This window comes from Macrosteles quadrilineatus, unplaced genomic scaffold (assembly GCF_028750875.1).
Source record: "Macrosteles quadrilineatus isolate MER2022 unplaced genomic scaffold, UCM_ALF_1.0 Scaffold_3__2_contigs__length_128488019, whole genome shotgun sequence".
NCBI classification, from domain to species: domain Eukaryota; kingdom Metazoa; phylum Arthropoda; class Insecta; order Hemiptera; family Cicadellidae; genus Macrosteles; species Macrosteles quadrilineatus.
Window position 1 is genome coordinate 94,199,627 of NW_026542596.1, and position 16,297 is coordinate 94,215,923.

At 35.7% G+C, this 16,297-nt stretch overlaps 1 protein-coding gene across 1 annotated transcript; it reads left to right on the forward strand.

Annotated features, from left to right (window-relative positions):
• The first annotated feature begins 6,132 nt into the window (after positions 1-6,132).
• Positions 6,133-15,916, forward strand: LOC128990638 (translational activator of cytochrome c oxidase 1-like). Its single transcript, XM_054413119.1, has 5 exons — positions 6,133-6,429; positions 8,409-8,524; positions 9,210-9,340; positions 10,197-10,362; positions 13,677-15,916. The coding sequence occupies exons 1-5, from the start codon at positions 6,282-6,284 to the stop codon at positions 13,875-13,877; spliced, it is 762 nt and encodes a 253-aa protein (XP_054269094.1). The 5' UTR covers positions 6,133-6,281; the 3' UTR covers positions 13,878-15,916.
• Positions 15,917-16,297: the final 381 nt, after the last annotated feature.

Below are 16,297 nucleotides of genomic sequence, written 5' to 3' on the forward strand. Positions count from 1 at the left end.
GGTGTTGGATTAACCGGAAGTGGTGGTGGAGGTCTTGGTGGTGGTGGTGGAGGTTTGTAGTCATACCCTCCAGGCAGAGGGGGAGAAGTTGGTGCTGAATAATCATAATTATGGTATTGTACAGGAGCAGAATCAGCAACCACCTCAGCAGCACTTCCCTGCGCCGTGGAATCGGGTTCCAGAAACGCTTCATCTTGGGAACTCCCACTAGCCTGCAGATCCGGAGGTGCTGGAGGAAGTACTACTTCTCCGGTGTGCGAATCGTCTGGGCCCTTCACGAAAGGGTCAGGTTTGGATTTGTGAGGATGGAAGCGATCCTGTGCGTAGTTGTTGAATCCGTGGTTGTAGTAATCTTGGTTGTAAGTGCTGGAGGTGTCGGTTGGAGGTACTAAGTAGGTGGCGGTGTCCTGGTATGACACGTAACTTGATGTGTCACTGGAACTGGACCCAACGTTGGAACTGTCTTTGGATGGGGATACATTGTAGTTGGATGTATCCATGGAAGTTCCAACGTAGTTAGAGGTATCTTTAGATTGGGACACACCGTAGTTTGATGTATCCATGGAAGTTCCAATGTAGTTAGAGGTATCTTTGGATTGGGACACACCGTAGTTGGATGTATCCATGGAAGTTCCAACGTAGTTGGCAGTATCTTTGGATTGGGACACACCGTAGTTGGATGTATCCATGGAAGTTCCAACGTAGTTGGCAGTATCTTTGGGTGAGGATCCAACGTAGCTTGAAGTGTCGGAGGCAGGAACTTCGTAGTTGGAAATTTCCACACTCGGAGACACCACATAGCTGCTTCCCACACCGTAGCTGTTTTGGTCCATCTTTTTGTAGCTGCTAGGGTTGTAGATATTTTGGTTGTAACTGTTTCCATAACTTCTTCCGCTGGGTTCTGATTCAGATCTGGAACAAAATGCCCATCTAACTAGTTCACGTGTATGCTTGATTAGATTAATATAAGTGCTTGATTGGTTAGATTAATATAAGTATGAAGCGAAAATAACCATAAACTTCTGGGAATATAAGTCAGTTCTCTAATTTTTATACAAACGGATAGCTAATAGTTACTTATACATCGTTATGTCTATCTAATTACTGTATTTTTATTTTATTACATTTGCTGCACTTAAATTTAAAAAAATGTATCTACTGTAATTACTATCAGTATTATAGAATTTATCCACCTAGTTTTAAACATACCTTCACTGGAGCTTTGACTTAAGAAAATAAATGTTTGCCATTAAATAGTTTTGTTACAAAATACATGGAGCAGAAATCTAACAAAATGTCACTAATTGGAGTACTGATCCAGTGTTAGTTTGAGTTAATGGTTAGAAAACATTCCCTCCAGTAACAATCCAATCAATAAAGCTTAGCATTTCTCTCCCAACAAAAATCCCAAAGCTAAAAGTTAACTAGATACAGTTGACTAGAGATGCCCCAATATTATTCTACACATTGATATTAAGACTATTTGATCGAAAGCAGAGATAGTTGAAAAGTTACCGGTTGACACTGGAAGTCCATGGCAGGGCGAAGACCAGTACCAGAGCAGGGAGAATCGTCGTCATGGCGGGAGGCGACAAAGTTGTAGACAAACTAGACTGGTCCGTCGTCTGGTCCTAGAACTCGCACCTAGGCTCTAACATGGTTCACAAGTACAAAGTCTACCCTTGACCGGCTGGGGAATATTAGAACGTAACTGTAATCATAACTGATCGCGGTGTTAAATGCTGCATAAGAGCGCTACTCAAAAACGCTAACGTACATTTGAATATCTGTATAGATTGTCCCTTCATGTAAAATGATTGATGGCTAATTTGATCATCAACCTCTTAAGTGACACTCCTCATTGATTGTCAGTATAACGGAGGGTAAATGGGGTTGATCTCGTGCAAAACCAACATAGGACATAAGAAGAAGTAGAAGTAAGATAGAATTGGCCAATCCTTGTGTGTCTGCGTAGAGTAAAAAAAAAAAATAATCATTGAAATAACAATAATTGATTCGTTTATGGTTCAGGAAACTTAAAAAACAAATATGTACTTCTGTACTTGAGACCAAGAACTCCTTTTCTTCATACTGCAGCAAAAACATCAGTTTTTATGCATGCAATGCGGGTCTAAAGTAGCGTTTTTACTCTCTAGCACAGAAAACGTACTACTGTCTCTAGGGAGTAAAAATCAGCTGTTGTAAACACTTGGAAATTTTCAATTGTGGCAATCGTATCGATCGATTATTTATCGATTGATTCATTAGGTTAGGTTTTAGCCTAGGCATTGTTGTCAACATATCGATGGTATGTTATAATGTACTGTGGGCCTTGACTGTAACACAATCGTAATGGACGAAATGATTGAATCACTTACTAAACAGCTGTTTAGTTGCATTAGTAGAATTGAAAACAAGAAGTCGTTTACATAACGTAGATAACATAGGTCGTTTTGAGTTGTTATGTAGGCCACATAACAATTATTTCGTTTTCTAGCTTTGTTTGTTAATTAATGATGCAATATGACGAAAAATATAATTCACCTCACGGGCAAAAAGTGACTTTGTAACCCTCACCCATTTTCCGACCTCGACTCCGCCTCGATCGTAAAACTTCACCTCGGGTCAAAGAGCTACTTTAGGAACTAGTAATGAAATATACAATTTTTTAATGATGCGTTACAAGGCTTACAGGGGTTATTTTTATTCGTACGGTAATAGTATTTTACGTTACTAGCCCGGTAAGTGGTGTTTTACCGACGCCTCGCGCGTGTGGAATTTTCATGCTAGTACGTTAAAGCTTACCGGGCTAGTAACGTACGATACTTGACATAATAATACACAGAATAATGACGTTAATTTTCCGGGTTTAGGCACGGTAAAGGGCAACTTTCCAGCCTATCAATACGGATGAAAAGTTACCTATTTCTGTGTAGTATGATGTAAACAATAAAAAGCTAGAGTAAAAAATATAGTTGTATATTTTTTAAATCGCTAACACCTATTTTAATCTATCAAGTCTATTACGAATAATAATGATCGATTGTGATTATTATGTGTTTTTCGTTACTGTATAGTTTTTGGCTCGATTTAATCATATACAAAACGGTACTTTGGTATTATACGGAGGCCACACATTTTACAGCGCGCTGCGGCGGTTATGTTAGATTTTATTATCATAAATATGTTTGTAGGAATTTCCTCAATTCGTTATGATGAGTCATACTTTCGATTTATGATAACCCAACCTAACATAACCGCCGCAGCGCGCTGTATAAGGGTGGCCTCCGTATAATACCGAAGTACCTATAAAACATACTCCATTTAATTTAGCTTACTTTGAAAATAAAAACTATCTTGATTAGTTATATATTTGCGAAATATTTGCGAAGCGGCTTCGGCAAGTTCTACATTATATTATTTATAATATCAAAGTAGAAATGTTCCGACAGTTTACCTCTATTACCACTAAGCTCATGGGAGTTTTTGTCACCTAGACCTACTTCAGATCCGACCCGCCATTGGAAATCCTCTGGTGTGACCACATAATCTGCGGGTCATCCCAATATGTGGAGCAGAACTAAAACTATTTAAGTTCCCTCTCTCCACTTCCTCAAAAAAGTCAACAGACAACAAAATCTGCTGGCCCCTGTGGCTCATAAGTGCACAATCCGTAACTGGGCTATCATAACTGGTGGTGGTACTGACATTTGATTTTTGTGTTCTAGTTGTAGGGTTTAAACATTCCACATTGACTATTGGTCAAAGGTTTAAGTAAATACAACATTGACTTTATCCTCATTTGTGATGCCTCAGCAATCGGCATGGCCAAAATCTCAGCCACTGTAAAATTTAGCAATGACTAATTTAGTTGCTCCTAAGCATGAAAATAAACGATAACGCAGTACTGTTATCTATAGTGCATGAGTGAAATCGACGTTTAAAGACGATGTTGTCCATGTATTATATGATTAAGTTGATGAAACTGTCCCCGTCCCCTGCTCTTTAAAGGTGAACATTTTGTCGTGTGACAGGTTTCCCAAGTGTGCATTAATCGCGCCTGCAGCCGTTGGAAGACAACGTATTTACTCTTTAGCGCTGCGTGTTGTCAGTTGGCGACTAATTTGGCGGTTACTTTGGCTAGCGATTTTCGTCTAAAGCACTTTTTAATCACTATATTGTAAACCAAATCCTTTAGTGAAAAAGTACCAACAAATCTTAACTAAACAATTTCCATCCTTAAGTTGTAATTAAGTTTCCATCCTTGCAACTATATTAATAGGATTTTACGTATAAAATTTGACTGAAAAATGTTATGGTTATGGTTAAAAATGTAGAGTTAAAAGAAGCCAGTTTACGAACGATTTCTTTGAGACAGTTGTATACTATTTCATCACTAGATAGATAACAAATAAAGTAGCTTTCATAATTAAATAGAAACAAAATAAAGTTGGAAAATGAGAGCATAATATAATAAAGTAAGGCATTCTTTCATTTTTACTTGAGACTCGTAAGTTGGATCAAAGTTAGCCAATACTTAATTTTTATTAGGCCGGGGTTTATAACATAAATTTTCTTTTATCTATTCAGGAAAAAGATTGAGATAAATAGACTGTTCTTCACATTTGGTGTTATCAGGTTCTAGAAAAGTAATTGGCCTACTAGCTTCAACTCTCACTCATCTTGCATTCATATCTGGTTTTTATACGCCTTCTCAAAAATTGTAAATCGCCGTATCTCTTTTTATTAGTCGCATGGTGATACAATGAACCATAGATGAAATTAAAAGACAAGCTAATATAATCTATGCATTGGTTTCTTACATACCGGTACTGTACTGTAGTTATAAATTATTACTGACAGACAGATAATCTTTATTAGAAAATCTTATAGAGATTTGAAAGGCGTCAGTATGTACAATATTATACAATGAGGTGAATTGCAGTGCATAAATTATTTTACACTGTACTGCTGTACAGTATAATGGAATTTTGCAGAACCAACGGATGAGGCGAGCTTTCAATTAGGGTAGTCATCTTTCAGCTCTCCTGGCAAAAAAATCCTTACCCGGCATAGGTAGGCTTTACGCTCGAAGAGTCCAAGGCGATGAGCAAGGTAATTTGCAGGTAATTTTATATATTTTTTTAGGAAATTTAATTTCTTGTTGCATAGCTATGTACTTCTTCAAGCCACTTGAGATTCCTAGTTGAGACCAAAACATGGGTTTCTATTATGTAGAGACTGATTATACAGAAAGAAGCTCACATCTTTGAATACGCCTCTAAAGAACTGTTTTCCAGCCAGTCGGCATCATACATGATTTTTAGAGTTTTTTCTTCAGTACCTATCAATACACGTTCCAACGCTCCAAGTGAGTATGACCCCAGGTTTTTCTAGTGGGGCCTTGCGTAGACCCTCAAACTGCTATTCGATATCGTGGATGGCTTTCAAATAGCGCGTGATACGCCAAAAGCACATCATCTTGAGTGCAGTGCAGACACTCCTAATTCTCCTCAGAGCATAGAGCATAGAGCGCTACTAAGCTGTCGACACAGGTAGTCTTGATGGTATTGCCTAGGGGTTAAGTCCCCTCCCCAGTCAGTATAGCAGATACATTTTCTCTTTTGTTTCCAAAGGTTAGTTGAATGGTCTAAGCCTCGTGGAAAACCGAGTCATTGCAACTCGCATACCCAAGATCAACGAAAGTCCTCATTTCCAGATTTTCAGCAGAGTCACAGATGCCAGATGAAAATCTGGAAATGAGGACTTTCGTGGCTCTTGGGTATGTGGAGGACTATCCATCCCATTACCCAATGACTTGATAGCGGGGTAGCAATCGACTAGTTGTGTAGATAAATAAAAAGATAAAATAAATTGAAAGTTCTCTCTGGTAGGATTATTAAAATTATTTTTTCTGAAAAAGGATTGATGAATAAATATATTTTGTGTATTATATATTTATTTATGCATAAACGAAGAACAGAGGTGACAGAGTGCAGTATCGCAAGATCCAAACTTAATAGCTACATGGTTAAAGATAAGTTAGCATAAAGATAGCACGAAAAAGACATCGCATGCAGACGACAAGTCGTAGACAGCTGATTAAAAAAAACTTGAGAGATTAGTGTGTACTGTGTAGTGAGGTTATGTTTAATTAATAATTATTATCATAGTTCAGCCAACAGGGGTCAAACCTAAGTTAGTTTCCCTAGTCTCGAGTTTGCGGATTTTTTTTTAATTTTCTCTTTTTTCATAGGTTAAAGTTTTTATAATTGCATAGCATGTCTCTTCGCCAAGTTTTTCTTATCGCAAGGCGATATGCGGGACACAGTAAATGGGCAAACATTAAGCACACAAAAGCTGAAAAAGACACTCAAAGATCTCTAATGTTCATTAAACTAGCCCATAGAATAAGACTTGCTATTCATGGTAAGTAACTTTGTCCTAGTTCTATTTCCAGAAGCTGTTAATGACCTCTGATATGTTTAGGCCTACCTCACTAAGTTAACTGTTTGTGCCTTCCAAACTTCTAAGGGCTTCTTATCGGGTCATTCGAATAAATGTAGGACTTAAAGTAAAGTGCAACCCTTCTAAGATTGTTTTTTGTTTGCCTAGGCTATGTAACTTATGATGCTAATTTTTGTGCTGTGTGCAGAATGAAGAAATTAAAACCCTTGGCTTTAAAAAAGGTAGAGAGAATGGATCCTCTCTATTTTTTATTCGATAGGCTACAACATTTCATAAAGTGCTAAGGAAAGATAGGTAGTTGATAAGACTGGTTGGCCTATCTAAACTAAAATAGGCCTATATTAAGATACAGGCCTTACTAAACAAAGCGGTACTAAATTATAGGCTACGTAAGCTTAGTGTTTTAATTTTCGACAAAACAAGTGCTCAGCTACCTACATTAATATTAGGGTCGTAACAAGGTAAACTTAAGGCTACACATTTCAAAAGTGTACTGTTACTTCTAACGAAAAACAATGGATAACTGAACAACATATGTACAAAATGTGATCGGCTTTGTTCCTGACCACTGGACCAAAACTCAAGAACCTTAGGACAGGCCGGCTGGTGTGAAAAGAAGGACTGGGAATAGTGTAACAGACAATAAACCCACGACGTTGCTAGCCAAAGTGAAACCAAGGTGAAAAACACTTAAGTATACAGAGTGCAGGAGGAAGGGTTGACGCTTTTAGTCATTTACATTATTTGTGAACACACTTTTCTTTTGGATGCATATTCAAAAAGTGCCTTTATTTGGTAACCTATATTTTAGTGGAAAAGTAAGCAAAGAGGAGATTTTTATTTTTTGCAAAAATCTCGCTGAGCTAAATTTTTTACTTCAAAATCCAGTAATCTCCGGGAAATCTGGTGATATGAATATTTAGCAGTACTTTATTTGCTTTAGTAATCATAAATTTTGTAGGCCTAATGTGTATTAATCACAAGTCTACATGATTTAATATTAGATTGCAGGTGCATTACCCGCCATAAAATCGTGAACATCTACTGGTCATGGAGACATAATTGTTTTTTGGGTTTGCGGTGGTATCCTGAACATCTCTTGGTACTGCGGTGAAATCGTGGACATTTCTTGCGGTCACAGAGTCATCATCATTGTCTCCTGGGCATTGTAAACACCTCACAGAAATCGCAAACCATCATCAACATAATCTGCTATGGTCTACTGAAGAGATCATGAACATATCCCGATCATTGTTTCCCACATAGAGGAAAGATTGTGACTATGTACAACGATCTCGGCGCCATTGTAAACACTCATGCTCCCGGCGCTTTCCTCTTTCCTGAAAATCTTTCATGAATACTGAGACATAATCATCGTCTCCTAGGATTGCGGCACCATCATGGATATACCTCAAGATTTCAACGATTTCGTGCAAATCTCCTGCAGTTGCGGAGACAGTATTGATGTTACTCAAGACTAAGAAAACAAATAATCCCGAATCCCACCCTATATGGGAACATATTTTTCTTGAAAATATCCCAAAAATTCAGGGCACGTCTATGCTTAGTTAAAATCCTTAAAATACTGTGGGATGGTTCATAATCAATTTTGCAAAAAAAAAAAAAACTTATAGCATTGTATCATAGAACGTTTTAGGTTAAAGAATACTTATCAGACTATGGAAACTAATGTATTTTTTAAATACATTTCCAAATGTTCTTGTGTTACAGAGGCTTAAGGTGTTTGAATAACATGACATTTTTAATTTTAAATACATTGTTTGTAGGCCTACTAAGAGATCTACAATCAAGGTAGGCCTAATATCGAGAAACGTTCTACCAAGATATTTCGTTGTCCATTAAAAAAAAAACTACATACTTTTTTTGCGAAACAAAGATGTACTTTTGATACCTTTGTAATTAAAATTTACTTTTTTTAGAAAATGGCAACAATGCCAATCCCACTCTGAACCAGCAATTAGCAAGTGCAATTGATTATGCAAAATCCAAGGACATGCCAGCATCTACCATTCAAAACATTCTTAAAACAGCTGCGGTAAGTAGCCTATTACCATTATATTTTACCATACTCCCTTAGTAGATTTCTTATCCTTATGGATCAGCTAAAGAAAATTAGAGCTTGTGTTCTGTTTACAATTTTTTTCTTGTAATTTCAGTCATTTAAAAACTCATTTAACCAAATAAAACAATATAATCGTAAACAATAACTTGTCCCCCAATAACAGTAGGCCCCTAAAGCACAAATCGTGAAATTAACTCTAAAGGTAAAATAATAGAAACAATTTCGTCGACAATAGGGATCAGTGTCACATGAACTAAACGAAAAACGAGCTTCAAAATTAACAATGGGATAAGAAGTCTACATTTGTTGGTTAGTCTGTGCTGTTGCCTTTGCAATGTTGTGGAGACTCTAGTATAAGAGAGTCTTGTGTAATTTGACATTTCCTGTAATTTGGAATTATTTCAGCTATGTGTACCTATGTGATATTTAATTATACTTGGCTATTTTCAGTCATACAAATAATACACTGTTTTTATTTTTGTATGACATTTTACAACATGTCCGGCTGATCAGGACAATTCGATAATCCGACCAGTGTCTAGTTTCAGTTAGTTTGGATGAAGCCTCTTCCTTTGAAAGCTTCTCTTCTTCCACTTACTGCTGTTGCTTGTATCCCTTTCATCCTGTATAATGTATTTCCATTTCTATGGTGTTTAAGGATAAGGATGCAGTTCAACCATTTAAATACAGTATAAGAGGACCAAGGGGAAGTGTTCTCCTAGTTACAGCTTTGACCAACTCATATGGAAAAACCAAAGGAGATATTCAAATGCAACTAAAAAGAGTGGGGTAAGACAAATGCTGAACATTATACAACTTATAGCTAGGGTATACAAGTTTGGTGTGTTAGTGTCATAAACTAAAGTCTCTTTAGTCTAAGTTAAATTATTGACCTAAAATTAATCTATGAACTATCTGTGTAACCCTCAATTTGTGTCAAGTTAAACAAATGACAAGTGGAAGGATGACAAAAGTTCTAGGGGAATCCAGTTTATCGTATTAGGATGATTTACCAAGGCGCTACCTAGTAAATAACTTTTTTGGGTATTTATTTTTGAAAAGCCAAAACACCTTTATAGTAAGGACAGCGTTATTTTTTACCTGAAATTGGACTCTATTAAAAATTGGGCCTACAGGTAGTTAATTTCCAAGCTCATAGAATTATCTGAGAATAGTAGACCCTAGTCAATACTGTACTATGTAGTCCCAGTCCGCAATCCGCACATTGTTTTACTGATTGAATTTAGAGAAAAATCAAATTCTTTTAATGAAAAATGTGTTTTAGCGAATTTCCCATATAGGGAATATTATTTGCTTACAAAGCTGTTTAAAGAATTGTTTGTTAAATTAAAAAATGTCGTGTTTTGGCCAATTAATGTATAATGTTTTGTGTTTGTGTACATGTTATTTGTGAACTCTTAACCTTATGACGACCATTTCATGGAATAAATCAACATAACTTTTGATCTCGACCTGAAGATGTGTTAATTTTAACACGAAACAGCTGTAGTCAAAAAACTACAATCTAGGATCACTTGACAGATACAGGTAATTTAAATCTTTTGTGTAAGACTAACCTGTTTCAGATTCTATTTACCTAATGATCTTCTAAAGTGTTACCAATCAAAATGTTATTTTTGTTCAGGGGTTTGTTATCAGATCAATCTTTAGAAAGTCAATTTGATAAGAAAGGTATTGTAATTGCAATGCCTCCACCTAAAATGGAGAATATCGAAGAATCGAGTGTAGAACATGCAATTGAAGCTGGTGCTGAAGAAGTCTCGCCTATAGACGAAAACAATAAATTAACTGTGAGTGTTAACATACTTTCAAGTACATTGCTATCTTGTTTAGAAACAGATTTTACAGTTTGGTATTGGTTGCTCGGTCTGTGAGATGGACCCACAGTAGCCACCTTTTTGTTTTAACATCTCTCTGTCTGAGATACTAATTCCTGGCTAAAAATAGTTCAAAACCACTAGAACTTAATAAAAAATTAAAAGATAAGATAAATTAAAAACCATCCAATATATGTTTGAGATACAAAACACAGCAATAACATGTGTGAATACAAAATGAGGCTAGTTGATATTTTGTGACTTTTTTTAGTTGCAATGGAGGATGGTTTGCCATACACAAGTAGCTTTCCAAACTGGTTGACACACACTGGAGTCTTTGGGTGTTGTCAGAATTATAAATTTGTGATGTCATGTGATGGTCCTAACCTAAAAGGGATTGGTACCGTCAACTACATTTTTACAGCAGCACCTCAAAGCCCATTGATTTTGCTTTTTTACTAATAATTATTTAGCTAGCCCTTGAAGTAGTTTTTTTTATAAGTAGGAGGTAAGGTTAGGTTGGGTTATGTTAATTTAGCCCTTGGGGTTTTCAAACAGAATAATAAGACGGCAATGGCATTACTTCCTAGAAAGTAGGCTTACTTCAATGTTTGGGATTTGAATCTTTAAATTTTTATTGCATCTTTAAGCATTTGAGTCCCAAGACTCCTGTTTCTCCCGTCTAAGGCTGCGGCTCCACTTGCCGTAAATTGTCGCGCTGCAAATTGTAGCGCGCTACACGCTACAGTTGGTGGCTCCACTAGCAGCAGAGTACAAACTACAATCTGCAGCGTCCTCAGATGCATCGTGGCTCCACTAGAAGTTAAGTGTAGCGCCACAGAAAACGTACTACTATAACCCAGAATGCCAACCGCATGGTAAATAAACGGTATCAGCATTCTGACACATACTTTCTCCCATAAGTTTGTCAACTACCTTTATCATGTGTAAGCGGTGAGAGTAAATATACGGAAATGGAATTTGTACAATTTTGTTCAGAATTTAAAGGACTATAACATACTAAATTTTTATCAAACTCGTTTAAACTTTTAAATTTTTATCAAAATTGTTCGGGCCATTTTTGGAAAAATCAGATTTTTCCGTTATTTTATGGGGTTTTTATGGGAAAATAACATAATTTAAAATAACTTTTAAACCGTAATTTTTACAGAAATGGGATTTGCACAATTTTTTCAGAATATAAAGGACTATAACATACTAAATGTTTTATCAAAATCGTTCGGGCCGTTTTTGGGAAAATTCTATTTTTCCGTTATTTTATGGGAAAATCCCCATTAAAAATCCAAATTTCTAAAAAATTGAAAAAACTATCAAAATTGTAAGGACCATAACATACTATGTTGAATAAAAACAGGATTTTTTTCTAAAATCCTATTTTTCGTTATTTTATGGGGTTTTTATGGGAAAATAACATAATTTACCATAACTTTTGAACCGTAATTTTTAGAGAAATGGGGTTTTCACCAGTTTGTTCAGAATTTAAAGGGCTACAACATACTAAATTTATATCAAAATCGTTCGGGCCATTTTTGAGAAAATTCGATTTTTCCGGTTTTTTATGGGTTTTTATGGGAAAATCCCCATTAAAAATCAAAATTTCAAAAAAATGAAAAAAACGCCTGGAGATACCATGGATTAGAACCTACATACCAAATTTCATCGAAATCGGACCACAGTTGTAGTCTCTAGGTCTGTACACATCCAGACACACAGACACACACACACACACACACACACACACACACACACACACAGACATCACTTCGAAAACCACTTTTTTGGGTCCAGGGGGACCCAAAACGAATATATCCACTCAAAACTCAAACTCGAAAATTTTGACGAAAACAATACTTTCTCCATATACTATGGTATAGGGGGAGAAAGTAAAAGCATTAAGCGTTTTGAGAGAGCTTTGCTTGTCAAAACGCTTAATGCTTTTTACCATGCGGTTGGCATTCTGGGTTATAGTAGTACGTTTTCTGTGGTAGCGCGGAGGTAAACGTGGCCCTGGATCATGCCTCAAATTAACATTCGTAGTGTTGTTATCAGTGTACTTTATCAAGACGACGCCAATCACAGCAGGAAAATGGTGGATCCATCCAATATTATGCAACGTAAAGTCCGAAGGGATGTTCCACACAGCATACTGAAAGTATTCAGACAAGTTTTTTGAATATTATCGAATGTCCCAAAACTCGTTTGATTACTTAATAGAATCAGTATCAACACGTTTTAAGAAGGATACCAAACTAAGAGAAGCAATTGGAGTATAGGAAAGGTTTTCCCAGTGACATTAAGGTAATTTTAGTGTACTGAATTTTAACTAATTAATTTTATTCAACCTCAGAAGTAATATTTCTAAGTAACCAATGTAAGGTGAATATCAATATGAGTTTCGTGAGTTTTTTTATTATAGGGATAATTATAACAATTGTACGACTGTTGCACTTAAAAACAAATTGAATGTTTTCACGTATTTGTTTCTCCAATCATTCTACTGTTTTACTTTATAATATAAAGTAGGAAACCCCTACACAACCTCTATAAAACAAGATTCCCACACTCCCGATGTAATAATTTAATAATTTCTAATATAAAAACTTCACAGTCCAGTTCAGGCTCCATTGATTACAAATCAATCCACAAAAATAAAAATAAAACTAAAGACACTAAAAAGTGTATTGTCCATGTATGCCTGTCGGCTGTACGTACACTGACTTGGCGCGGCACTACAATCTACAGCTAGTGGAGCCACCTGTTGGCTGCAAAATGTAGCGCGAAAATGGTCCGAGTTCCATTCCCGCGCGACGCTACATTCTACGGCGCGCTGTAAAATGTAGCGCGCTGCAGACTGTCGCTAGTGGAGCCACCTTCGTTTGATCGCTGCATTCCCATTTCCTCAACTGACGAGCTACAATTTGCAGCGCGGCAATCTACGGCAAGTGGAGCCGCGGCCTAAACCATGCAAAGTCTGAACCAAAGGGATCCTTAAGAGAGAAAGTCTAAATTACAATAGTTGTAGTTACTGTTGATAGAACTAGAAGTTTGTCAACCTCAAAACTTTCTAGTGTTACTAAATAACAAACCATAAATAATCAAAAATTCATAAACTTGGCACAGCTAAGAGATGTCTTGTCTTCCATTGAACCAATTTTCTAATAATTTAATTACTGTTTGCACACTTCCTCATCTCCATCAAATTCCTAATTCCTCACGTTTCACAACCTTTGCACTATTTAAGTAAATAATATTGGTTTTGATTACAGTTCACCTGCGAAGCGATAGAACTGCACAGAGTCATGACCAAGCTACAAGAACTCAACTATAACGTAGAAGATTCAAAAATCACCTTTGTGCCCAAAATGAAAGTGAATTTGAACAAAGATGAAATGGAACTGATGAGTAACATTGTAGCGAGACTAGAAAAAATTTCAGAAGTTAATGAAATCCACGATAATATTGAGTGAAAATTGTAACTTGTAGTAATTTTATCAAAGTAATGTACTGTACATCAAGGCAAAGACAGATTAATTGGAATCATACAATGACATTAACCATACAGGACCTTGTCTAACCTATCTAACCTTGTCTAAATCTTTCTGAAATATTTATCATCTATGAATAATTCAGTTGGTAGCCTGCACGGAAATATGTTTCTAAAAGTTCAACTGCCTTCCAAATCCCTTACCATCAGTCTTTCTCTTTTCTCTGCTCATCCATTAACTCAAGTCAATACAGATCAACAATTGAATAATTCATCTATGATGAGTATTTTTTTGAAAAGTAATAGAGTTCAGCTATCTTAGATGAGAAGATGGGAGTCCAGGGGCTTTTTCTCTTCAACCTAACTCTCTGAATAATCCTTTACTAGGGTGAAATCTCAGTGTTTTGTAATCCCTAAATGTGTATAGATTGGTCCCTAAACTCTACCTCTTTCAAATAATCCTAATCTATCTGATTTTTAGTTGTGAACTGTAATACTCGTTAGTGTCAGATTTTGGGAACTTGTGTCCGAGGCCAAATAAGCCCTAGCAGGCCCTGCCTCTTATTTGGAGCTTCCTTTCAACCCTAGTGAAACTGTGAACATCCCTCGCGATCACGGGGACATAATTATCGTCATCAGTCGTGGAAAATTCTTAATTTTAGAATATAACTCTTTTTTTTTCATAAATTTATTCATAAAATAATGATGCCCTCTTTTACTAATGTGGTAAATACGACACTGATACTGGCTGTTATTCCTCAAAAGTGTATGAAGTAAAATAGTTTCATTTCTCAGCTGACAAATAATGAAATTAAATGCAGCTGACCGCAAGCCATATGTTCACCTCTTGATAAAAAATAGTCTGGTCGCCTTGGTTGTATCTTGCTTCTCAAGGGGTAAAAATCAGGACAACATAAAGAAAGCAATCTCTCTCTGCTTTCCAACTTGAAAGCAAATGTTAACTATCAAGAAGTCGTCCATTGACAAGAAGTCGTCCATTGACGTACGTGGAAACTGCAAATAGACTTCCCTTTTTTGTAAAATCTAAAATGTGGTTTATTTGTTTCATCTCCGGTCATATTTTAATGCACTCATGTTGACGAAAGGTTTTTCACTCGTTTTAGGGTAAATACACCAGTGTTTTAGGCCTTCTCTTTGATATAATGAGGACAAGCAATATTTCATAAGTAGAATGTTTTTTTTTTTTTTTTTTTTAAAACCTTGCAGCTATTACATAAGCTACAAGAAATAATAGTAATAAACGTGATAACATTGTATTAAACTGGACAGAAAAATCCTTAAAATTTTCCTGAGCTTACTAAAAAAATATAAATAACTAAAATGGGAATGTTACTTACTGGAGACGGCTTCTATCATACATGTGTCATTCAAATTACTTAACTTAAAATGTCAACTGATGTTTCTTAAATTACTTGCAGGAAATAAACTGATTCCTTCCACCTTGTTTGTTTATATACATTAATGAGTTTTGTCATTATATGCTAGAGATAAAAATTCTCTTTTGGTAATTTGATAATAAAGCTGAAAATGTGCTCTGAAATATTTTTACTCTTTGGTGGCAACTGAGTGTGATTATTAAAATAGTAACTTACATCCTTGTTAAGACCGACTATCTGGAACCAGGGCCGATGTGACTTCATGAAAATCTGTGTCAAATGGAGAAAGAGTAGAAAAAAAATTCAAAATATACTTACAATATTTTTTTTACTACAGAGAAAAACACAAACGAGCATGCAGATAAATGCTTTATTCCTATTTTCTACCAGTAACTTTGCATAGTGAATGACAAACAAAAATTCTCAGCTTTATTATCTTTATAGGATTAGGTACTATGTAGGGTACTTGTGTGTGATAAAAAAAACCTTTGTGTAATAATTACGCACTGGCTAGAAAATTGGAGAACAAAACAGGAAATCATTGTAATATAACTTTTACCATGTAAATTCATTGGCAAAATTAAGTTGTCGTTTCAATTTGTTAATAAACATATTTTGTTATAAACTGATGTTTTTGAATGACCCTTACATTTAATCTAGCTTACTTTAGATTTCCTCAGCAAATGACAGATTTTTTATTATAAAATCTGACATCTATTTGGATGTGATTGAGTCTTGTTAAGCTTGAGTGTACTATTGATAAAAACTTCCTTTATTTGGTGAAACAATTTGATTTTACAGTTAGTTAGTCCAAGTCCAAGTCTATATGACTGTGGCGACTAGCGCCACGTATTCCAAAGCAGATAAAAACCACAAAGGGAAATTATTAAAAGTTTTCTTGCATATTGAATACAACAGGTTAGTTACTTATGTTGACTTAGTCTATACAAAATTTAAAATTAAAACTTGTTCTAGTGATGAATTGAATCAGCACTACTAAAATATG

Coding starts and splice junctions, on each gene's coding strand:
- LOC128990638 (XM_054413119.1), top strand. CDS start 6,282: ATGTCTCTTCGCCAAGTTTTTCTTATCGCAAGGCGATATGCGGGACAC. Junction 6,430..8,408: donor AATAAGACTTGCTATTCATG/GTAAGTAACTTT, acceptor TACTTTTTTTAG/AAAATGGCAACAATGCCAAT. Junction 9,341..10,196: donor ATGCAACTAAAAAGAGTGGG/GTAAGACAAATG, acceptor ATTTTTGTTCAG/GGGTTTGTTATCAGATCAAT.